Source organism: Pararge aegeria, chromosome Z (assembly GCF_905163445.1).
Source record: "Pararge aegeria chromosome Z, ilParAegt1.1, whole genome shotgun sequence".
Taxonomy (NCBI): Eukaryota; Metazoa; Arthropoda; class Insecta; order Lepidoptera; family Nymphalidae; genus Pararge; species Pararge aegeria.
In genome coordinates this window covers 26,617,137-26,642,105 of record NC_053208.1, presented here as the reverse complement: position 1 = coordinate 26,642,105, position 24,969 = coordinate 26,617,137, and the positions used below count along the sequence as shown (strand labels likewise).

General features: G+C 37.0%; 1 protein-coding gene across 2 annotated transcripts in view; it reads right to left on the bottom strand.

The window, feature by feature from the left end:
- LOC120636028 (protein cycle) overlaps positions 1–24,685 on the bottom strand; it is a 96,831-nt gene extending 72,146 nt beyond the window's left edge. Inside the window, exons 1-2 of one of the 2 annotated variants that reach the window (XM_039907273.1) lie at positions 24,305–24,378; positions 14,840–14,902 (exon numbers count right to left, since the gene is read on the bottom strand). In XM_039907273.1, coding sequence (XP_039763207.1) covers positions 14,840–14,862 — 23 coding nt within the window. In that variant the 5' untranslated portion in view covers positions 14,863–14,902; positions 24,305–24,378. Of the gene's footprint in view, positions 1–14,839; positions 14,903–24,304 lie in introns of both variants that reach the window. The other variant, XM_039907271.1, reaches the window with a different exon arrangement.
- Between the last annotated feature and the right edge of the window lie 284 nt (positions 24,686–24,969).

The window sequence follows — 24,969 nt, the reverse complement described above, 5'->3', positions numbered from 1 at the left end:
CTCACGAAGGATGGCTTTACTGTCCGTTTGGATCCATCTGGGAATTCTAAACTCTATGAGATTTTTGAGATTTGCACGATATTCGATCCATTCCTGTAATAACAAATTTGGCAACTCATGGTCCCAACCGATGCCGGACAGCCAGAGTTTTTGTATAAACACCTTGGCTGTTATTATTACAGGTGAAATCCATCCAAGAGGATCGTAAAGCCGGGCAATATCTGAAATTACTCTTCGCTTTGTGACAGGTGTTGTCAATGGAGGCAGTTGGACTGTATATTGGAATTCATCCCTTTCTCTATTCCAGGTTATTCCTAAAATTTTCACGACTGTGTCTACTTTTATCTCTAACTTATCTTTGCCTTCATTGTCAGTTTCTATTTCTTTCATCAAGTCTGTGCTATTAGTAGACCATTTTTGAAGTTGAAACCCACCCCGACTGAGCAATTCATTCATTTCCTTATAAATTTGCCGTCCTTCCTCCTCTGTTTCACAACCGGTGATAAGATCATCAACGTAAAAATCAGAAAGGACGCGGTTTGAAGCATATGGAAAATCATTTCCTTCATCATATGCAAGTTGCTGTAGGCATCTTACAGCAAGGTAAGGTGCTGCTGATGTGCCAAAAGTAACACGCAATAACCTGAAATGTTGTAGATCAGAGTCTGGGCTGTCACGCCAGTAAAGACGCTGAAAATCAACATGTTCTTCAAAAACTTTGACCTGTCTGTACATTTTAATGATATCGGCGATCAAACATATCGGATGGCAACGCCAACGCATAATGATTTGTCGTAACTCTGGTTGTAGCGTGGGTCCAATCATTAAATCATTGTTAAGCGACACGCCATTAATCCCTTGACAAGAAGCGTCGAAAACTGGACGTACCTTTGTCGTGCTTTTGTCATTTCGTATGACTGCATGGTGAGGCAAATACACGACATTTGGTTTATCTCTTTCTGCACGTGGAACTACCTCCATATGATTTAAATCGAAGTATTCCTTTATTACGGCAGCATATTGTACTTTAAGATCTGGGTTTCTTAACAGTTTTTTTTCTAACAAAAAATATCTTTTACGTGCGATATGCCTGGAATCACCGTATTTGCACGGTGGATCATTCTGTCGAAAAGGTAATTTGATGATATATCGTCCGGAGTTGTCTCTTTTCGTGGTTTCAGAAAACAACTTTTCGCATTTTTCTTCTTCTTCTGTAAGCAATTTTTTGCTAACTGATTTACACTCTTCTATTTCCCAAAATTTTTTCAGAATATCGTTCTCACATGATTGAACATGCATACTAACAATAACATTGTTATACAATTCAGAATTACGACTATTTGGGTCGTAAATGTCACCTGATAAAATCCAGCCTAGCCGCGTCTTTTGAGCAATAGGAGTCCCGGGCGGACCTTTGATTAAACCTTCTAATAGTATCTTGGAGTATACTCCTACACTTAATACCATATCAATTTTATTGGGTGTACCAAAAAATGGATCAGCCAACTCAAGCGCAGGAAGTGTTGAAATTAATTTGACAATGTTTTTCTCAGGTAAAAATGATGTAAGTTTCTTTAATACATACGCTTGGATTTCGATGACAAACGAGGAATCTAGGCGTGATTGAATCTTTATCGATACCATTGACTTACAGGGCATACTGCCCTCATCACCTAGCCTGGATATGTCTACTTTGATTGGCATTTTCTTAAGGCCTAATAACTGGACAGCAGACTCCGTGATAAATGAAGCCTGAGAGCCTTGATCCAACAAGGCTCTTAAAACTAGAGTAGAACCAGCCTTAGACTCAGCCTTTATCATAGCTGTGGCCAACAAAGCTTGACCTCGAATGTTTGAAAAACATGAGACTACGTTAGTCTCCTCACTCTGTGGAGATGTGCTTAGTGTAGCAGCCATACTATCCACCACTTGATCATCGGATTGAGTTCCTTGATCAGATGATTGTGGATTGGGGTTTAGTGGGTGCAGTAGAGAGTGGTGTTTTTTGTGACACAGGCGGCACCTAGCGGACAGTCGACAAGAAAAAGCGGAATGGAAATTAGACAAACAGTTGAAGCACAATGAGTTGGACCGGACAAACTCACGACGCGCGTCAACACTTAGTTGACTAAACTTCTTGCAATTGTAAATCTTGTGAAATTCATCACAATATTTACAAGATTCAGTGACTTTAACAGAATCTTGACAAACATAACTGCGTGCAATAGTTTGCTTAGTCGCTTTAGTATCCAAAAATTCAAGTGAGCGGAACCGATGTTCCAAAAATTCCGTAAAATTATTAATCGTAGGCAGCTTATTGGAACACTCGCTAACTCTAATTTCCCATAGCTTGCGACTTTCTGAATCCAGTTTTTGACTAACGATGTAAATCACAATAATGTCCCATGAACTAGTATCAATCTCTAAATTTGACAAACCATTTAACATATCATTAGTACCATCTAATAACAGTTTAATCGAAGTACTGGATTCAGACGTAACATTTTTATGCGAAAAGAATCGCTTGAGTATGGAATTAGCTAAATATTGTTTGTTGTTGTATCGGCTTTCCAAAAGAGTCCAACATTGAATGTACGTGTCGTTTGTGATGGGTATGTGACGTACGAGTTGTTCCGCTTCGCCAGTTATGTGTCCCTTTAAATAGTGAAGCTTTTGGACATTATCAAGTGCCTCATTGCCATGTATAGGTGACTTGAAGAGATCGCGAAAACTCAACCACTCAGTGTACAATCCGGAGAATGCTGGTATCGTTATTTTGGGCAATTTGACTGCACTATTGAAATTTCCAGTGACGTTTAAAGATGTATCTCTTTGTTGTTTCATTACAGAACTATCCAACCTTTCTTTCAACTCAGTCTTGAATTCTAAATAAAACTCCTCAACAGACCCAAAAACGTCTTCGCTAAAGTAGTCGGTACTCAAAGAGCTTCTTTTCTTAATCAATTCCACATGATTTTTGGTGAATTCTTTATATTTTGTTTCTAATGCTTGTAATCTTGTCTCAATGTATTGACGAGTTAATCTATCCTTTGCACATTTTTTGAAATTTATTCTTAGTTTGTCAATTTGAGACTTTTCTTCTTGAATTTCTAAAAGATCCATTTTCATTAAATTTTTCTAAGTGTTTCAGAAATTCTAAGTAAATTGGGCATAGGTTCCCCGTATATTCACTTTTTGTTTATATTTTAAGTCCTGGCAATTACTTTAACTTTAACAGAGTCTGTCACTTCAATTCAATCTAAGTCTCTAGCTGTCGTATGATTTTTTAAAGTACTCACAGTTGTCCTGATACCGCACTAACACTGCACTCACAGCTCGTGCGTACGCTACCGCCCCTCTCGTAGATCCGCTTCCGCTCCGCTCATAGATCCGCTTCCGCTCCGCTCATAGATCCGCTGCCGCTTCACTTCTGGACCTGCTGACGCTATGTCCGTACTGACTAGTACAGCTTAAACCTGATGCTGCAGCACCCTAGCGCCCTCAGTGACAATCCGTCTCTGTGTCGACGCGGTCTATTTCACCACTCCTCAGCCAGCCTATATCCGGCTCGAAGGACCAATGAACGCACCCACACCAAACCCGAGTGATAAAATAAAACTCTGAGCAAGATTTTGTTCACTGTAATTCTCAACCTTAATAACATTCAAGGAGGCCTATTCTAATTATTAGTAAAGAATCTTCATAGCGCGATACAATATTAAATAAGACCAAAACAGCGCCATCTATCGCATTACTTAAAAAATAACTTATTCAACCTTAAACAATACCGAAATGGAATGCTTTTTTAAACTTCGAAATTGGTCCTGCCCGTTTACTGAAAGCAGTTAACATTTCTAACCCGACTATTTTCATTTTGCTGCTACTGTCAGACATCTTACAAATCAAATGTTCCTAAATAAATAACACTATTTTGTTCCGAGGAGCTACGAGTACGTCTGCTCAGGCCAGTCCTAACAAAGTTCTAATTTTTTAACGCTAACCCATCGCCAGCCATCTTCGCCTCTCATCAAACTCTCATTACAAGCTCAATCATCAAAGTATTTAGGTAATAGCCGCCTAAATCTGTTTAATACTTAATTCTAAGCCAGACCTACGATTCAGTGACAAGTCAGAATGTTCAAAGACTAGATCGCATCCAAATCTTTGTAGCAAACCTCCTACGTCGTCTACTTTTCGTCGTTATTTAAAATATTCGTGTTATTAACTTTTGTGAATTCTGATGTTATCATTTGAAAGAGTGTGACACAAGACCTCCACAAAATCTATTTTTAGGAATCAATTCAAGATGCTGAGATACATATCTAATGATTCAAAAACGAGGCCGTGTAAATAGGTCGTCTGAGTACTCGATCGCCTAGCGAGGCGAGGTACCGACGTACCTGCTAGAGCCCACCGCCTGTAACGGTTCTACGAAACGTGACGCGGGTAGGTAAGTTAGGCCATAACCAATTGTTTGGTTTATTGCTTTGCAAATTGAAATTTGAGAAATGTGCCAGCCGAATATAAAGCGCTTGTCCACTCGGTTAGCGTTCTATTGTGAATACCTAGAGCGTTCACATTCACGTAGAGCTTTTTGTGACAGAGCTCGTCATGGGATGTGCTACAACCATGCTTATTTCTGCCGCTAAGCAGCATTGTCTCAATGCTGTGTTCCGGTCTGAAGGCGACGTTGCCGGTGTAATTGTACACGCGGCTAAACATCTCAACTTAGGTTAAAGCACGCGGGGCGGCATATTGCAGGACGTGGTCATTGCGTGGCCTGAGAAGTGTTCACTTACCAGCAGGTAGGCTATCTGCTTGGTACATCAAAAAATCAGTACCGAGTAGTTCGCTACAGACCCGCGGTAGACCCCCGATAGTTAGCGGCTAAACGCTACGCGACTCTTTCCAGTCAACGGATGACTTCCCGCGAAATTACGCGCGCAAATTTATTACGCCAACGGCGGGCTGTTCTATTTCAATGCAAATTGAATAGGTACGTCGGTGTCACAGATATCAACATATAGCAACAACTACGCTTTATTGCACTTTATCGAAAATCCGTCCCTCTCTGTACTAGTATTACAAAGTTGAAGAGTATATTTGTTTTTTTTTGGTTTGACCCGCAGCGCCGTTTAAGACCCCTGACCCGCGGCGAGCCATCAACAGCTCATAGTTTGTCTTCGTTTAAGCTTAACGACCTTTCTGACTTCGTGTGTTCGGCGCCTAAGTGTTGAATAAATGAATACCCATTTATTATACACTACAAACAGAAAATTCTCAAAATACAAATAAGTATAATAGGGAGAAGGTAACAATTGATTTGATTTTTTGATTGTCGCGCAATCAAAGGCGTAGAATACAATACTACAGATGCTTGGTAGGTGGTACAACAAAATGTATTTATATCATATCATAAATATATATAATATTTATGATATGATATAAATACAATTTTAGTAATGTTCTGCAGCTTTAATTCTGTACCTGCTACTAAACCAATTTGACTGAAAGTTTGAATGAAGATACCCTGAATTAACACTTAGCTACATGTGATCCCTTTTTTAAATTTCAATCTGAATCGAATTTTGAAGTCGAAGAAGACTTCTTTTCTCATAAGCATACTTTTGATGTGCCTTGCGGTGGTGGCAGATCAGAATACAGATATCAACTACGTCCTCTTCCCGCGGGCGCCGTAAGAGGCTACTAAAGGGAATCTAACGGAGAACGGACAGCAGACTCCTTTGTGCTACAACTACAATTGACTAAGATCACTTACCCATCTGCCCAGCTTGGTGATAATGGCTTCTTAAAAAGAAGAAGAGCAGGTAGGACACGCAGTGAAATGCAGCTGAGAAAATGTCCTACCACAGACGACTGTTTATATAAATCTATATATATATATATATATATATATATATATAAATCTATGTATAAAAAAGCGAAAGGTCACTGACTGATTTATCACGAAATCTCAGGAACAATAAAGCCTAAAAACTTAAAATTTAAAAGATCGGTTTCTTGTAGGATGTATAGGAAGCGGTTTTGAGAAATTACCCTAATTAAGGAGGTGACATGGGGGTTGAAAGTATATATTAAAATGTGCGTTTTTTAAGCTAGATCTGTGAAAATCTGTATTTATGTTATCGGCTTTAAATAATAGGAAAATGACAAAGTTATTTTTGACACTCCCCTTAAGGGTGGTAAAATAGGGGATGAAAGTATTTGCTTTTTTTTGAAGAAGACATCAGTTCAGACAGTTCATAAAATATTTTATCAAAATCTACCTCTAAAGGGGTAAAATAGGAGTACTTTGATGTTATTTACGATATAACCTTTTAAGGGTGGTAAAATAGGGGAAGAAAATTTGCTACTGATTTTTTATTACGGAAACTAATTTGAAGAAACCCATATCCTACACAACCTGGTTTCTTATACGTCAGTTAAGGAAATTTTTCATTCAAATCTACCCCTAAAGTGGTAAAAACAGGGATCGTGCTCCTCATATCTGAGGGTCGTGACCACCTCCATCTATGACTCTCTGTTTCACAATAGTACGCCATTTGTATCCAGCAATTAGAAGAGCATCGTAGACGGCAGTGTCGAGTGAACTGCGAATCTGGTCATACGCATAACGCATCGAACTGCAGCCACGTAATCGGTTATAGTAATGATCCTACAAATAATATATTAAAAGAACTATGAACGCCAAAGTGTGTATTTCTGTCTGTTTGTCTAGCCATCTACCGTATTATCTTAAACCACTTGTTTCGTAATTTGGTTTCGTTCTTTCTAGAGAAGGGCATTTGCACCACAGGGGATCGTGATTAATATAAAGATATATTTGTGATTATGACTTGATAACGTATAAAATCTGCAAGTAGCCAAAGATTCTCCTCCAGAGAGACCGGTGGTCATCTCTGGAGGGGGCCTTCACCCTCGCATGAGGGGGGTTCTTGCGAGAAGTAATATTATACTTGCGAGAAGAAATATTTTACCAGTTATTAATTACTATAACTAAATACAGTTAAGAATTTTTTGCTTTTTACGTTTTTATACCCGTCGCAACTTCTAAGCGATAGGTTCAATTTGAATAGTTTAAAAAGGAATTTGCAGCTATATAATCAAAATTAATATTTATAAAACTATTTATTTGGAAAAGGATTATAATCATGAGAGGAATGTCAACATTTTACAATTATACCCGTGCTTTGAAAGAAAAATTATAAAAAAGCAGTTTTTACGTATCATCAATCATTTTCGCGGCGTACGCCAGTTATACTCTAAGTGTGCATGAGATCTTTAGAAAACATCGTTATATTTCAGCCAATTTACAGAAAACCATAGTAAAATATACATTAAAACCATCCATCCATTCTTACATCCATCCATCCATACATCCATCCTCACAAACTTTCGCATTTATAATATCAGTAGGATGGTACGCATACATTCGATCGTTGTACCATATACCTTGCGGCTTGCTAGTATCTGTGAAGAGTAATGTCCTTTATCTCCGACAATATTTACCAGATGTTCATTAAAATGAGACATCCTTGTTTGTATACACTTTCCAATAAAAAAGGATTATTAAAATCGGTTCAAATTTAACGGAACTATGAAGTTAAATTGCTAAAAAAAATTATCCCGTTTCCCGGAGGAAAAATATTGTTTATCGGGATAAAAAGTATGCTATATGTTGACCCGGAATACCAGCTACCACTATACTAAATTGAAATTAAATCCGTTCGGTAGTATTCACGTGATGCCCGGATAAAGATTAAATAAAAATCTGTTTTGGACTCAGTATCGATTATAAAGCATCCCCCGGTCAAAATTTTCAAAATTTATTAAACGTACCGAAATCTTCCAGTTGCAGTTTTATTATAAGTATAGATTTTAATTTTATTTATTAACGTACTAGCTGTTGCCCGCGACTTCGTCGCTTGTGTTTTTGTTTTTCGAAAGACATGTGCCTCATAAATGTGGCTATTAGGATATCGGAGCCTGGTGTAAAATCGTCAAACAATTTCGTCCCCTCTCCCAAGAGAACTGAGTTTAATTTCGCTACTAACAGCTAGTCATATTATAAAGTAGTGGTTGCTCGCCACTTCTTCTGCGTACAATTTGTAACACGTAAAATTTCTTGTGGGTTTTTGCAACAAAAAAAACTAGACATGCTTTCAGGAATCTACCCCTGAGTTGATAATGTTATTTTGTCTTGAGTCCCGTGTTTGTTCCTTCACATTTGAAAGGTAGGTGTTTGAGGGTATTGGTATCCACTAAGAAATAGTTGCTCTACAACATATACTTAAAAGGCCCCCCCCTTTAGGCCATTATCAACTCAGGGGTAGATTTCTGAAATAGTAAGTAGCCTATGGTAGTAGAGTAATCTCGACCTGCCTGCGAAAGTCTTGTCAAAATCGGTTTAACCGTTTTAGGATATTTTTGTCTGATTCCGGATCCGAACCTAGGACCTCGTGATCCACAGTTGAACACGCTAACCACTAAACTTACGGGGCGGATAGCAGGAGCAAGGCAGCGAGAAAGGTAGCCAATTATTGCTCTGTCAACATCTTGTGCACCTTTATATGTATATCGAAATGAATAGCGAATATTTCTTGGAATTTGTTCTGTAATATATTTTCACACGGTCACACGTTCCATGCACTAGCAACCGAAAATGCTAGCGCACGTAACGTGAGCGTGTTTGTGAATAAGAATCGAATGCGAACTAAAATCACAAACAATAGCGAGAGCACTGCTTTTAGTAACTAAAAACCGAAAAACGAGTTTGTGAATACAAGAGCACCTAAAAATTGTTTTCAAATCGAGAGTACTATTAAACGAGGCCATAGGCGCGAACAGCAAAATATGAGTCTAATAAAATGACATTTCATTTTAATGTTGATATTTTGGAAGTAACTATTATTTTTGGAGTTTTCGCCTCATCCAACATCTAGTGGTCAGTAATTTCATTCACATGTCCCAACATAATATGCTAATTGACATATAATATAACTACATCTTTAAAACCAATCAATCATCATCCAACCCAGAACGGCCCACTACAGGGCATGGGTCTCCTGCCCGAATGAGGTGGGTTTAGGCCGTAGTCAGGCACGCTGGCCGAGAGCGGATTCTTAGACTTCACACCCCTTTGAGAACCATATGTGGAACTCTCAGGCGTGCACGTTTCCTTCACCATTAAAGCTAGTGACATTTTAAATTCCTTACATTTAAAAAGCACATAACTCCACAAATTTGTCACAAATTGTACAAATTGTGGTTATCTCAGGTTCTATGTATCTTTGCATGTTGTATCGACAGATGGAATGTAAAACTTTTTAATCTCTAGTTCGTAGTTCGGAGTCAACATCTAGCTGAAAACTAAACCGTACGGTATGCTTTTCTTAATTCGCTAATACTGACGAGTCTTCTAAAGTGCCAACGTAATCATAATTTTTTTGAACAAGGTTGGAGAGTAAGTTGGCGCTGGAAGTCGGTGCGTGTGAAGGCACTATAAAACACAATTACAGACATCATTTGCTGGGCGAGGTGTCAGTTGCCCGACGGCCGATATCCGGTTACAAGTAGCAAAAACAATTGCCTCCACCGCTCGGAGGAGCTATTCGTTCACAATTATACCTACATCTTGTCAACTTTAACCTATAAGAGATTGTAATACCAGGATGGGCATTAATTAAATATACCTATTACACAGGAAAAAACAAAATGCAAATGCAAAATTTTTACCGAATAGAAACAGACGAGAAAACTGTGTTGATAAAGCAATGTTACAATAGTACCAGCTGTTTTAAACTTTCTATCTATTTTGTTAAATTGCTAACAAATGTGGCAATAATAACTAATTAATGAACTATATTAGCGATATTAGATCGCTTAGAAATGTCTAGGTTCTGCGATTCCCCAGGATCGATACTGTTTCAATAATTGGTGAAACAACATAAACCTCATTCCACCATGTTCTATAATTTTAACGCACAAGTGTACTTAGCATCCTTCGACGAAGTGGTCAAACACAGCTTAGACGTTGTTGGTCTTAGATAGTTTGTGCTGCGGTTTCCGGGCCCTCGAAACGCCACGGGCTACCGTTGAAGTACCTACTCTAATTTACCTCTTTGGCGCAGCGGTGAACTGGGATTGGAAATCGTTTTCAGTTGTTAGCTGGTAGGTATCGAAATCATTTTGGGTTATATGTATTTTCAGTGCCGTTCATAAATACAGTTAAATAGAGAAACCGTTTCATATTCCATTTGCTCAATTAACAGATATTAGCCGTTTAACCAATGATAAGATAATACAAAACGTAAAACGACATGAAACTTAGTTTAATTAAACGTTATGAACCATTTCTGTTCACTAATAATTAAACAGAAGGTGCAATAAATATGAAAATGATTATAGCTGGTTATTAACCAAAATTTAGTGGTGAAATAAACCCGCAGGGTGATTACGTATCTCGCGACAGCAATGCGACAGGCGTAAATCTTGCAATCACTGCTGTCAAACGTCACTTTTGTTTATTTATTGTATGGGAAAGTGACGTTTGACAGCAGTGATTGCAAGATTTACGCCTGTCGCATTGCTGTCGCGAGATACGTAATCACCCTGCCGGTCCCGAGCTCTAGTGCAGAGCTTGGAAACCGGTTCATATTTAGTACAATTTCTTCACAAACAAAATTAATCTATAATTTGTTAATGCATCTCTCTCGGAAGTTCTCCTGGCCCTTTTCCATCAGCTCCGTGATTGTGACGAGCATAAATTGCTTACCTATGTACTACCTACTATATACCATAATCGAAGCGCAACCCGTGTAATACTTATGATTGTGTAGTTCCGGTGGCCATCCGTAGTCTTCATCCCCAGTATCACTTGGTGGTGACCAAATGGTGCTTTTCGATAGCAAACGCTCAAGATACTTTAAAAATACTCAAATCGCTTATCGATGTCCCTATAATATTCAGAACCTCCTCCTTTTTTGTAAGTCGGTTAAAAAATGGTTTCGTTCGTAAAGAAGTTAGCTCTTAGGGTTAGTACTACGAAATTTTCAAGAATCTTTTAGTAAATTATTGTTAGTCAGTTCACATTAGGTGAGGGTTGACTGGGTTGAGTGACCTATCACTCTTATTGGATTGTAGTTTTCCACCTCTAAAGGTAAACTGGTTTTTTTCTTTATAAAACCTACAATTTCTGGTATTTTTTTAACTGCCTCGTGTTTAGCCCACGGCTGCAATCTCTGCGTGATGATGAAGTCTAATATTGTAACCTTTAATGGGTTGAGCTGATCTCATTTGAAGGATAGTGACTAGGCAAAATTTTGTGTTTTGTTTTGTAAAGAAAAAGTTGTATCTCGCACTGAAAAATAGCTTCACCGAATTGAATATTTTCTTTCTAATGTTCGCCTCAGTGACAGGATAAAAACCGACTTAGGTGAACCCAAAGAATAAGCCTAAAATTTTAAATTTGCGTATCATAACTGCCACTTCTTATTAAATTGAAAAGATATTTATGATATAAGTGCTATTTCTAAATAAATACTGAATAATCACAAATGAATAGTGACAATAGTATAAACTTAAGGGTGTACGAAGTTAAGCGCTTCTAGTGTAATACATTTCTGCCCGGGGGTGCCGTGCAAAAATGCGTCCGTTTCAGTGGATCCTTGCCAGGCGGTCGAAGGAAAACCTGACCTATAGCTACGATAAGAATTTATAGGTATTCAGTTTACCTGCCCGGGGGGGCCCAGTGGCGATGACAGCATAATGAGATGCGAATCCAAACCGACACTGAGTCTATCACTCGCAATGTCCGCCCCCCGCACCCTGCGACCCTTCTGGAACCTCGTGCGAGAACAAGATTTTAAAAACAAAACGTAACCACTTCGGCGTCATGATCAGGATTAACGTATGTGACAAAAATAGTATAGCCACTCTAACTACACCAATTTATAAAAGGTGAAGTTAAGTTCAACATGGTCTCCCCTCCATTAAAGAAAAGGATATAGAGCTTAAGCCTTGCCCTGTGCTTCATATTTTACAATATTCCGTCCGTCCGTCCGTCGTAATGTATACAAGTTTGACAGAGACATGTTGGCACTACACCGGTTCACAGGTGGACATTGGTCGTTGGTTGATAAATTACGTTGCGATTATTACTAATAATTAATATAATTATATATTAAGAATTTAGAAAAGTTAAAAATATTCCTTAATATTGAATGAATTTAAAAACTACTCACTTACTTAAGAAACGCATAAAATTAGGCTGCTACTTTCTCTTTTATTTAACTTTGAAATACGGAATTTCTAATGGCACCGGTTCGGTCTTTCCCGTAAAAAAATGTAGCCAACATTACTCCTTGTTAGGTTGTCTACCTACCTTAACAAATCGATTCAACTGTTACGGCAATTTAATCAGACAGAGAGAAAGATCAAATTTTAAAGCATATTTGGTCTGAAATATTCATATTGTTCAGAGATAGAGTTGAGAGATTGAAACAATGAAACGCGGTTGCTTGAAGCTGGTACCTTTGACAAGAAAACGTCTCAAGTTCCTTCGAACTTCAAATTAAAATTTTCTTTATTAATGTAGGCCTATCACAGGCACTTATGAAGCGTTCATACATATATGTTTACATAATTGTAAGGGGATGGTGATAAATTCGTTCGCCAACCTAAAGCTTTCCAAACGCGCCCTGGTCTAAGAAGAGCCCACAACAAACTTAGCCGGGTAATTTTTTTTTGTTATCACCATCTCACAGTAAATTAATATTAATTATATTAATTAAATATAATTATCTGTTTCATTCTTTGAGATTTCTTAAGATATCTGACAGTTCTCCCGTCCCATTTTCTCATAAACCCTGTAACTGATATCCGTTTGATAGATCACGACTTAAGGATGCCACTATAACCTAACAACTAAACCACGGGCGAATAACCTTTCGGTGATTGTAGAATGTTCACTAAACAGAGCATTCTACAAACTGTGTCGATGTATTAATTGCTCTTACACAAGTAACTAAGATAATAAGTCATCAGTCAGTTTTTTTGGACGGATTTTTTTCCTAACCTAAAATTTTAAAACCAACTGCAGCGATTAAAACTCCAATCTTAATTCTGTTTACTGAAATAAAGTAAATTTCAAGCATTCTGTATTACAGTATCTGGGTATACGAAGTCAGTTCAAAACATAAGTACATACACGTCATATAAACCAAAACATGTAACTTATTTGGAAGTTACATGTCTAAGCCCCCTTGAAAGTACTATCGGCCCCGACGCAAACACTCGTCCCAACGATGTTTCCACTTTAGGAAAACTTTAGGAATGCAATTTTTGTGATTCTTCAACTCTTTTGTCGTAGTTATGTTCCTCAATCCCAGGGATCGTCTCAAATCATCATCATCTTCTCTCAAAGGCCTTTTGAGTTCGGGGACCGTGAAGAAATCACAAGAAGCGAAATCAGGTAAGCCTTGCATCTTGGGCAAAATAAACAGGATATTTTACATAAAATACCCAAAGTGCATTTGTAGGTTTTCTCTTATTTAATGAAACAAACTTAAACACCAGTAGGTACCTTAGCGTCGCGTGAGTCGCATAACAAGACTGAAATATATCGCTAAGCCATAACGTTGACGGTGAGTCAAATATAATTTTAAGTATTTCTGGTGATCTATTCTAAATCATATGTCAAGTTATAGTTATCAAAAGCTTCACATTTGCCCACTCTAATTACTGTATACTTTAGGAATATACATATAGATCTCCCTTTAGAGGAAACACTATTAGATTTTGATTTTTAAAGACTTTTTTGAGATATTGATTTTGAAAGATTGTTAAAGACTTGGTAACAGCTCGAAGGTAAGAAATAAGCGGTGTACGTGCCTTTAAAATTTCGTTATGCCATCGGTATTGTCGGCTTAGTAGGTCGGTACCTTTGGGTGTGGTAGAAGGGAGGCACGAATGAGGTATAAGGAGATCTCGGAGCTTCCCATCATCTGCCGAGGTGGGCCACCGAAATCCCACAAAACCCAATTTTTCCCAACCCCCAAGAAGTCGGGTATCTTGTAATCAGGAGATTTCCCTCTCTGTCAAGGAAACCCTGTGTTCTAAAACCCTCTTACCTACAAGAGAGGAGGCATGTACTCACCAGTGAGACGACTACAGGATAATAATGTTAATGAAATCTCACTACATGAACATGTGAACTAATATTGTATTTATATTTGATATTGTATGTACCACAAGTGTCTATCTTGTAATCCAGTGACAGTGACAATTAGTGACCACAAACCACACAGACAATGACCTTGACCATTGTAAAATGGAAGAACGAGATGTCACGAGACCGACTAACACCTATAGTCGATTGGTTATTACCATTAACATGTGATAGTAATCTTCAAAGCCCACCAACCTACAATGAAGCACATTGGAGGTCTAAGTACTAAATCTCTCTCTCTCTCTCTCTCTCTCTCTTAACGTACAAGAAGTCTGTGCTCAGCATTGAGTATTTATAGGCAAAGGATAGGAGTTACAATTCTTGGACCTTACAGAAAGCTAAAAAGGCCTAAAGCTAAATTAATAGAGCTAACTTAACCGAAAAATCAAGATCTTTGGAATGAGTAGGTACTATGTAGGTACGTAAACGGGAAGCTCCACTGAACTGCACAGCCAATCATACCTTGCACATGCTCGGTGATAGGAGATGCTTTAGGAGAAATTAATATATATTAATATATAACAAATAAGATGCATAGGATACGCTTTGTAAGAATAGTTAGTTTTCCACGCGGTGCGAACAAATAAATACCTGGTATGCCCGAATCTCGTCATGACTCGCGGCCGCAAGGGCTTTTCCGTCTGGTGGCGCTACCTGAAAGTACAGAACGACTCAAAACTTTTTTTATTTGTTCAACTGCACTTGCTTAATCTCACATTCAAAGGCGGGCGCCGGGGCACTATCAGAGTGCGCACTACGCCACGTTATAGACCCTGCAAGTTACCATGAAATGTAGATCCATGAAATAGAAAATACGTACGGAGCCGCTGCTCTGTCCCCTCTCTACAGACTGAACTAATTATTTATTTCATAACTGTACAGATTTGTACTATTTATAATATGTGTATAACACTAGCTGTTGCCGCGTTTGTTTTTATTTGTTAAGCATATAGTTGTGGTATTAGCTTTAAGTAGTGATTTCTTTTCAAAAAAATTGTGTTTAGTTTTCAAAACTTTTTTTTTCCAGCTAAGTTTTGTTTAGGTGTAGTCCTGTGGCGGTCTCCGCATCACCTATAGCGCCACAACGATCCTGTATCGCGCTTGCGAAGTTTTCATAAATAATGACTATACAAATCCAAAGATGAATGGTCGGATCTCGATTCCCGAGCACTATCATCCGCCCGGTACTTTAGGTTACAATATTGCAGTTTTATTAAGATCTCCGCTTTTATTTAAATTTTAATTAAATTATTTAAACCGACACCTTACAGTTTTGTAGTAAGTATAGAAATAACAAACCGTAGTTATAAGAGATCTTAAAAATAATTAAAATGTAAAGAACAATATCATAACGTCCTATTGGTGACTCAAATAATTGTGTTGTAACTTTAAACACATTTTGGCAAGGCAATGTGATCTTAATTGTTTTAAATTTAAAATGACTATTCTTTTTATAGTGTTTATAGTGTGTAATATGTTTGGAAGATTTTTTTTTGTAATGCATTGGTTTTATTCTATTTGTAAACCCTCAAACCTCTTGAAAGTGATGAAAAGATCGGTTACATTATAACACAAGTGAGAAACGAAATAGTTTAGATGCACTGCTTCGAGTTCAGTAAGTTTGTGCACATAGTTTGGTTCCGGTCTAAGTTTGAGTCTGTTCCGTCACAAAAATGTAAAAGTACCCATTAGTTTTTAAATTTATTTATGTTTCAATGGATGGTGAGAGAATGTTCTAACTAATAAGTATGTTTCGTACTTATATTTGTACAACAATGTATTATTCGTATAAAGCTGTATTATTATCGGTCCACTTGCGCAAGACTTACGTGAGCGCTCTTTTTACGTGCCACATAACTGAGGGGCACAGAAAATCACCAAGTCATTAAACACCGACGCCGCAGAAAGTGAATAAAAGTGGAGGTCCTCATCAGGTGTTCCGCTTTCATGAAGTGGCTTACCTTCAGGGCAAGAGCGCTGACATTAAACTGCAGCATCACTTAACAACATAGTTTCAGGTAGGATTGCTTTCAAGCCTGTTGTAGTATTCGTTCCTAACGTACGTGTATTATTTTAAAATAATAAATTACAGTTAATGGTAGCACTTTTGCTATTATAATGGGTACTAAAAATAACTTTTGCACTACTGTACCATTAGTGCAAACCGGTAGTGTCAAGGGTCCAGAACAATTTCAGTCTGAGTAATCTATACATGTTAACTCTAACTCCATGTTATCATAAATATTTTTTATTTTTGTAGAGAAATGACTGTATGAACGTGGCTTTACGTCACCTTATCCTGCCGAATCCCGGGGCGAGAAAATCAAGTGCGTAAGGAAAAATAATCAAGTAGATAGTCGGGTATAAATGGTCACGGCATGGTACGTTTTACAAGTGGCCAACAAAATGATGTATTCTAGATTAACCCGCCTTACTCGATTATTATCAACGATAAAAATACGATTTTTGAAATATAATTATTACCATACTTGTACACTTATTATTATTTCACGGGCGTGTGGCGTAGTGGGCAGTGACTCTGTCTTAAGGAAAGAATTATTATGAGTTATTAAAATTCTATCCTTAAGACAGAGTCACTACCCTCTTACAATGCCTATCCATAAGTTTTTTATAACTCGTACTGGAGATTTTCTTCATTTTATATCATCCGTACACCCTGTGCATACTCTGTGCATACCCTCCATGCGCATTTATGTACATTATTCATAAAAAATAAATTATTTATCAGTTATCCTAGTATCCATAACACAAGCTACGCTTACCTAACGGGCTAGATGTCGATGTGTGTATTGTCGTAATATTTTTTTTATTTCTACTTAGCTAACCATGTTTAACTTCAAAGAAAACATGTTTGTAACTAAATTACCTTTTGCCAGTCTTTCGATACCAGGTTTATTTATGAAATAAACAGAAACTGCACTAGCAATTTTTATTTATTTATTTATATTCTTATTCTAACACCTATGATGACTGAACACTTAAATCTAATGCGAGAGTGTAGCTTTTTTAAAAAATAATCTTAATATCCGTACGATATCCTATGCACATAGTTATGCATTTAGTTATCTATTCCCGTAAGAAATAACACACATTGCGATCCTTGTTAATTCACTCAGAGCGCAACAATACAAATCACATTGTCCTGACGTGGCATTGAGGATGCGGGCGCGATTGAGGGCGCGAGTCATTGGTGCCTCTTTTAATAAATTTGTCCGCCCAATCGGTACTTCCAGATATATGACATATTCCAGAGATATGATAAACCAGAGGTACGCCTCACATACCGCTCGGGAACACAGAACTTTACTTGCATTAGCACATCCGGATTATGTGTCCTACCTCGTATTACCTCTACAATATAAGCCACGAGTCTAAATTAACTACGTACTATCAGCTCGTTGTAACCCACCATGCAGTACAAATAATGTCAGTTACATAAGGTAAAAAGAAAGAAGGAAGGAAGGAAGGGGTATTCTCCATACATTCTTAAAGTCAAAGTCAAAAATATCTTTATTCAAGTAGGCCCAGAGGTGGCACTTTTGATGCGTACATTACAAGAGTGAGTGAATTACACGGTAGTGAGATGATGGCGACAACCATATTCGTAAACTTAAAACTAAAGCTACGAGGGAACCAAACGCGTCCTGGTCTAAGGAGAAGGCCACAACAAACTTAGTCGGCTTAAATATAAGTACCTAATAAATTTATTTTGCACCCGCTCCAACATGAGTCTATATTTAGTTTCATGTGGGGCCCAAATGGCTGCATTAGCTTCTAATTGACTCCTTACTAGTGAATTGTATAGAGCGGCGACAGCCTTCATATTGTTGAAACCAGGAACCGTACGAAGCATGAAGCCTAAATTCCGATATGCTTTTTTAACAGCATTTCGTGATATGACTACGAAACGTTAGCCCAGTGTTGAAGTTCACGACCAAGTCTCTCACCTTTACTGCTCTTGATATCGGAATTCCGTTTAGTTTATAATCTAAAATTACGGGGGTATGTGACCGAGAGAAACTCATAACTGCCCACTCTGAGGTGTTAAATTATGGTTATGGTTGTCTCTGCTCCACCTTAACATTCCCTCTACGTCCTTTTGCAGCCTTGCGCAGTCAGTCTTATCGTCAACCGTCATAAAAAGTTTAAGGTCGTCAGCGAACAACGAGCACTTAGCATTTTGAACCATTTTCGGTAGGTCGTTTATCATTATAATAAACTGCAGTGGTCCCAAGTTGCTGCCCTGATTCACACCAGATCTAGTGAAATAGGGTTCGGAATTATAACCTCTGTAATCAATATATGCCTATCTCTCATATAACTCGCAAAAAAGTATAGCGATTAAGGAGCGTACTTTTCCAGTAACAGATCATTGTCAATACGCTGCCTAGCATTTACTAGGAGTTCGATTCTCTTCAAAATCATTCCGGTTCAAATTAAATAATTATTGCTAATTATTAATAGTTAATTAGTTTTAACAACCGGAACGGTATTATTTAAACGAAATTCGCGCCTGAAAATAATTACTGATATATATCAAGTCATAAACATTCGTGGTGTGTCAAATATTATTAAAGGGTGTGTTTCTCACTTGGAAAGCCTGTCTAAATGAGTGGAACCCGTAAGATGATTATTGTCGAAATATGAGTTAAAGAACAACTGGCAATGTGTGACCAAAGTATAACCAAGCTCTCGCTTCGTTCGGTCAATTATGTTCAAATAATTACTTAAATATACAATGGCGTGCACGTGTCAATAACTAATAATTTTCCTCTTCGCGAAGAAATTATTGACGTAGAGCGATGGCAATGTTTTTTTTTTGCTTTAAAATGATAGCACGTAATAATCTTCGTATTACTTAGTAGTATGCTAGAACAATTGTTATTGTCATCGTTATATCTTGCCGTTTTTCTAGCGATGCATATTACTACATGTACTAGAATAATAATAAACTTAATCATAGCTCGAGATTACGTTTTACGTGAATCTATTTGAAAGTTATACATATCAATACTCAAACGGCTACAGTTGTTACAATATTTCTAATTAATTATTTTAATGTACGCTCGTGTAAGAAGATACATTTTGGTGTATTTATTATTGAACTGTCATATAAATAACTGACATATCTCAAGATAAGCTAAGATAAATTTTAAATTGTGATTTAAATGAGCAATTATTGAGTGGCATCTAATCTTATCAGAAAAAATTCACATCATCGTAATCACCACCCCATTACCGGGCATTTCGGTTTCCTCACCATGCCTTCCTTCACCGTTAAGGAACCTGAAAGTTAACAATCAGAATAGGCCCTCCCGGAAGGCCGGGGTGTTAAATCTATCACCGCTAATAATAATTTTGTAAACCTCGAATTATATAAAGCACATGAATGGTTCAAAAAGTAATTTCAGGTCACTAATTTCGTAATGTAAATCTGACTTTACCCGCATGGTTCCGATTGTTTATCAAATTGTGAAAGTTTTTACGAAATGCACTTTCCATATAATTATAGTGAGGGATCCATCATTAAACTTGATATTGAATTGAGAGCCCATTTCAAGTTTTATCCTCTGAGTTCTATTTAAAACTTTTCTAAAGAAGGCAACAACTGCAAAAAACCTAACTGGGTATTTTTCTTGCTGACATCATCTTACAGTGTCACTTAAAACGAAGTAACTCTTTACAGCAGAAATTCATACCCCAGCTTATTTAATCGATGTGATGTGATGAAAATGAATGTTTTTCAGTGGCTGGGTGTTTATCTGTAAATTATATGTATTTATGTATATTATTCATAAAAATATTCATAGTCATCTTAGTACCCATAAGACAAGCTAGATGCTAGATGGCGATGTGTGTATTGTCGTAGTATATTTATTTATTATATTTTTAGATTTATGCCAACGCAAACATATGGAAGCATAATTTTCGTAAATCTTTTTACATATCTACGTGAATGTAGATTGTTTCGAGACCAGCTCTCAGCAACTCTGCCCACAAATAGATCGCGGACATTACACAGTCAAAGTTCACAATACATACCACGATCCAGTTTTTCAATGAGGGCAGCGTTCAGTCGCAGAGTTAATCCGCGTACGCGCGATCCACCGTTCGTTAGCGAGCGATTAAGCTTGTTAACCCACCCCGCATAGTTAGGCTCATCTTGTACAGCTTAACTTTTGAACTGCCCATCTGTATATAAGACTAGCGGTGACCCACGGAATGACCCGTGATGATTTATTTAAGAAGTATGGAGAAGTATAAAAATATAAAGCTTATTCTCATTCGAGATAAACGTTATCTGAAGCATATTTTTTTATTATTTTAATGATATTTTCCTAAAGAAGAAACATACAAACATGAATGTACACCAACTCTATACTCTACACTCGATAATGTTAGTGTATATTGCCTAGCATTTACGGCACTGTTCAAACATTCATTAGGAGGTACCCATGGGCGTACCCCCGGGGCAGGGGAGGATAAAAATGTTTTCAAAAATCTTCAATGTACAGAATTCGACCCGTTACAGTTTTATTATAAGTATGGAACTACAAAGCCGAAACATTTGCGGCTGTTTGTCCTACACACTACACTAATGTTTAATGTAGTGATCTAGTCTACACTAATGTTTAATGCAGTGACAGTGTGAATTTTGTATAAAAGTTAGGCTAAAACCTAAGTATCGAATATAGGTATGTTTTTGTGTAAGATGATACTATGTATGGGTATACAGCCTACGGAGGCTACTTTAATTCAAAATTCATTAATTTCAAGTAGGCCTAATATAAGCACTTTTGAAACGTCAAGTCTGTCTGTGTGTAGTGAGTCTACCACCGGTTCGGAAGGCAGATTCTACCGAGAAGAAGCCGGCAAGAAACTCAGCAGTTGCTCTTTTCCAATATGAACAATTTACATTTTACATTTTAAAATTCGTTTTCTATCTTGTGAGAGATGAAGCGGAGCCGGATGCTTCCAAGCAACCTTGTTATTAAGAAATTCTTCAATTGTATAAAAACCTTGCTGTAATAAATGTGTTTTAACACATTTTTTAAACTTATGCCTTGGTAGATCCAAAATTACCTTAGGAATCATATTATAAAAGCGTATACTCAATCCCACAAATGACCTCTGCACCTTTCGCAGACGATATGCAGATGTCAATTTATGACCATTTCTTGTAAGTCGACTGTTTATATCCACTTTATAGTGGATATATAAAAGATAGTATAGTGACGTTGGATAGGTCATTTAAATACGTGGGTATGTAAAGACTATATTTTGATTTGCTTTACGAAGACTCATCCGTCGCCGGCCAGATATTTAAATGGTTAGTTTTAATAGAGTTGTAAGCAATATAGCATATCAAAAGAAAACTATCACTGCTAAGTAGGCTTTACAGATCGGCCAGAGCAATGTTATTTTAATATAACAATACGAGTGTCGACCGACTGCTACAAACAGAAATATGAAACCTTCTGCAGCTGATAGCACTCGGCAGCGATTTGTACGTTAAAGCCCTATCAGTGTCTGATTGTAGACAAACTGTACATTAGAACTCCTTTTTCCTGGTAATAATGACTCAATAATTATTATTATCAATATCTCGCCTGTCTGTCTCAGTCAATAAAGATGGCTTACGAGACGGATTAATTTTATGTAGAATTTTTTGATACAGTGGCAAATGCAGGAAAAGATGATAAGTTGGAACTTAAGGTTAAAAGCGTTGATAGTGGGTAAGGCTTCGGCTTTATTTTCGTAGAGACCGAGTTCGAGCCACGGCATACACCACTGACTTTTTAATTTTAAGCAATTTAAATATAATTTGCTTTAGCTTTAATTTGAAAACATCGTGAGGAAACCTGCATGCCTGAGAGTTCTCCATAATGTTCTCCACGGCGTGTGAAGTCTACCAATCCGTACTTGGCGATCGTGTTGTAGTCTATCTCAACCCTTCTCCGGTTGATGATGAAGATGATGAAGATGATGATGACTTAAGATTAACTATTATGAGCTTAAATCTACCTCCATAATATATGTCTGGTTCATTTTAGTTAAACCGGACAGATTTAACGTAGTGTAACGTAAAGGACCTTGTAGTATCGCGTCCATGTTTTTCTTACCTGTTTTATAATTTAAATTAATATTCTTTATAAGTTTCAAAATAATGAAAGAAATCACAGAAACAGACATACTTATAAAGGAAATCTGTTTTTATTTATTTTGAAACACTTTTTTTCCATACTAAGGTCTTAAAAGGAAAATTATAAATATAAAAATATTATATTCACAGTCCTTATAAAAGATAATATGCTGTTACTCGACAAGGTACAAAAAGTTCATTTTGGAAATCTATAAAATATTATGTACAGGTACTTCTAATAATACAGTAGTACGAGAATTGCGAAATACGCGGCACGCACTGCTATCATTCGTTTGTCGTAACGGTATTTGTCGCGTGCGTCTTTGACTGGTAATTGTGTGTTAAACAATCAGTCGTTTGTACAAAACAGTTTTCGTCATTCACTGCTAAGCAATGCAAGCTAGCATGCAAGCAATAGCCAGCATGTTGGACCCACCAACCCACTCTAATCTAGAGTAGAGAGTATGTAGACTTTTTTGGTTAATTAGCGAATCTTGGATCATACTATACATGTACTACTAACCCTGTAGTGGACATAAAATGTTGCCACTAAGTCTACAGTTGGTTATTACAATTATGTGTCTGTGATTGATTTATGTCAAGAAGTACTAATTAAACATGTTAATATAAAACTATTTTAATTTACTTAAATATAACTATTTTATTTAGACGGCCTAGTGGCGCAGTGCGCAGCGACCCTGCTTTCTGAGTCCAAAGTCGTGGGTTCGATTCCCACAACTGGAAAATGTTTGTGTGATGAACATGAATGTTTTTCAGTGTCTGGGTGTTTATCTGTATATTATAAGTATTTATGTGCATTTCATTCATAAAAAAAAAAAAAATTATCATCAGTCATCTTAGTACCCCCTAACACAAGCTACGCTTACTTTGGGGCTAGATGGCGTTGTGTGTATTGTCGTAGTATACTTACTTACTTACTTACTTATTATACTTAAATATAATTCACATTGGTGTCACGAAACTAAATAACTTATAAGGTATGTAACTCAGATAAGTTAGACATGCATACTGGTAACTTTACCCAAACCCCCGAAAGAAAGGAAGTTAAAATTCAAAATTAATTTATTTTAAGTAGGCCTACTTTATAAGCACTCTTGAAACGACAAGTATGTACCTATGTTTGTAGTGACTCTACCATCTAAGTTATACAACCATCCAACATTAATGCCTTGGATTGGGTTGGTGAACATGTTCTAAACAACTATAACAATCCCTAATAAAAAATATTGTAGAAAATTACATTGGTGATTAGTGTCCAACTTTCAAAGGTCAGGTTTCAAATTGACTTAGATAGGAGGTCTGTGTCCCTAGTGGGACAGAAATAGTTTGGGACAGTCTGAGTCAGCTAGGGATCCCTCAAAGTACCTAAAATATTTGTGCAGCAACCTTATGACATGGTAACAGCCCAGTGGGTAGGAATTCACTTTCAGGGGGCCGCGTTCAAATCCCAGCACACACCTCTTGCTTTACTAAGATTAAAAGCTACTGATCTCACTGCTGGACATAGGCCTCCACACTCTTTTAAGAGAGGGTTTTAGAGCATAGACCCACCACGCTTCTTCAATGCAATTGGTACACTTATGTTAGGTACTTAATGTGCCTTTTGGAGATTTGGAAATTTTGAGAGATCAGAGCTATTTCAGAAAGGCAAAGTACATTTGCACTCATGTCCTTCTGGACAATTTGTAAATACTTGGGCATGTTAGTCTAGAATATAGAAAACAGAATATCTATTCAATAAAATTTCATTCTTCGAACACAATGTTTCCATTGGTTAAACAATATGTTAACAAATGCTTACTGCTTTCAAAAAATATTAATTGCTTGTTTTTTTTAATCACACAATAGTTTACAAGGTCAATTGTACTTACTGGCCACACTTTGATGTGCTAGGCTTTGAAGAATCGTCCATTCTGCGTGATAAAGCATGGAAACTTCAAGAAAATATAGTTCGCGACGCGTTTGAGACGCAGAGTGAGCACAAAACAAGTTCTAAACTTATAGGCACGACACAATCGCCGGCTTTGATTAATGTTTGATTTAAACTCAGATTGTGTATTTGATATTTACAAATATTATATCATTTACTAAAGCAGTTTTTAAAATAAAACAAAAACTATATACACTGAACAAATTCACTGAATTGAAGGCAAAAAGATCGATAGATGCAACTATTGCCTTAAATTTTTATTAATATGTAACAAATGATATTATTTCGTTAGTTTTATTGAGACATTTCCAGTCTTTTCCAAGTAAACTTTACAACTCTTCAAGTTTTGACTTCTGAACTTTTTGACAGATCAATGACATAAATATTTATTTAGACATTGACAAGTAGGTATGCGCTCTTTTGTGATTGGACTGATGTTACGTCTGATCGTTCATTGGACAGGAAACAGCTGTTCATGTTCCACGTAATTGTTTTTTAGTTTTCTATTTTGTGTCGAAGGATGATAAACATACAGCCAAAAAAATTGTTCATTCTTGTGTAGTTTATGCTTTCTTTAGATTGAACGACCAAATGTTAAGAATGCTT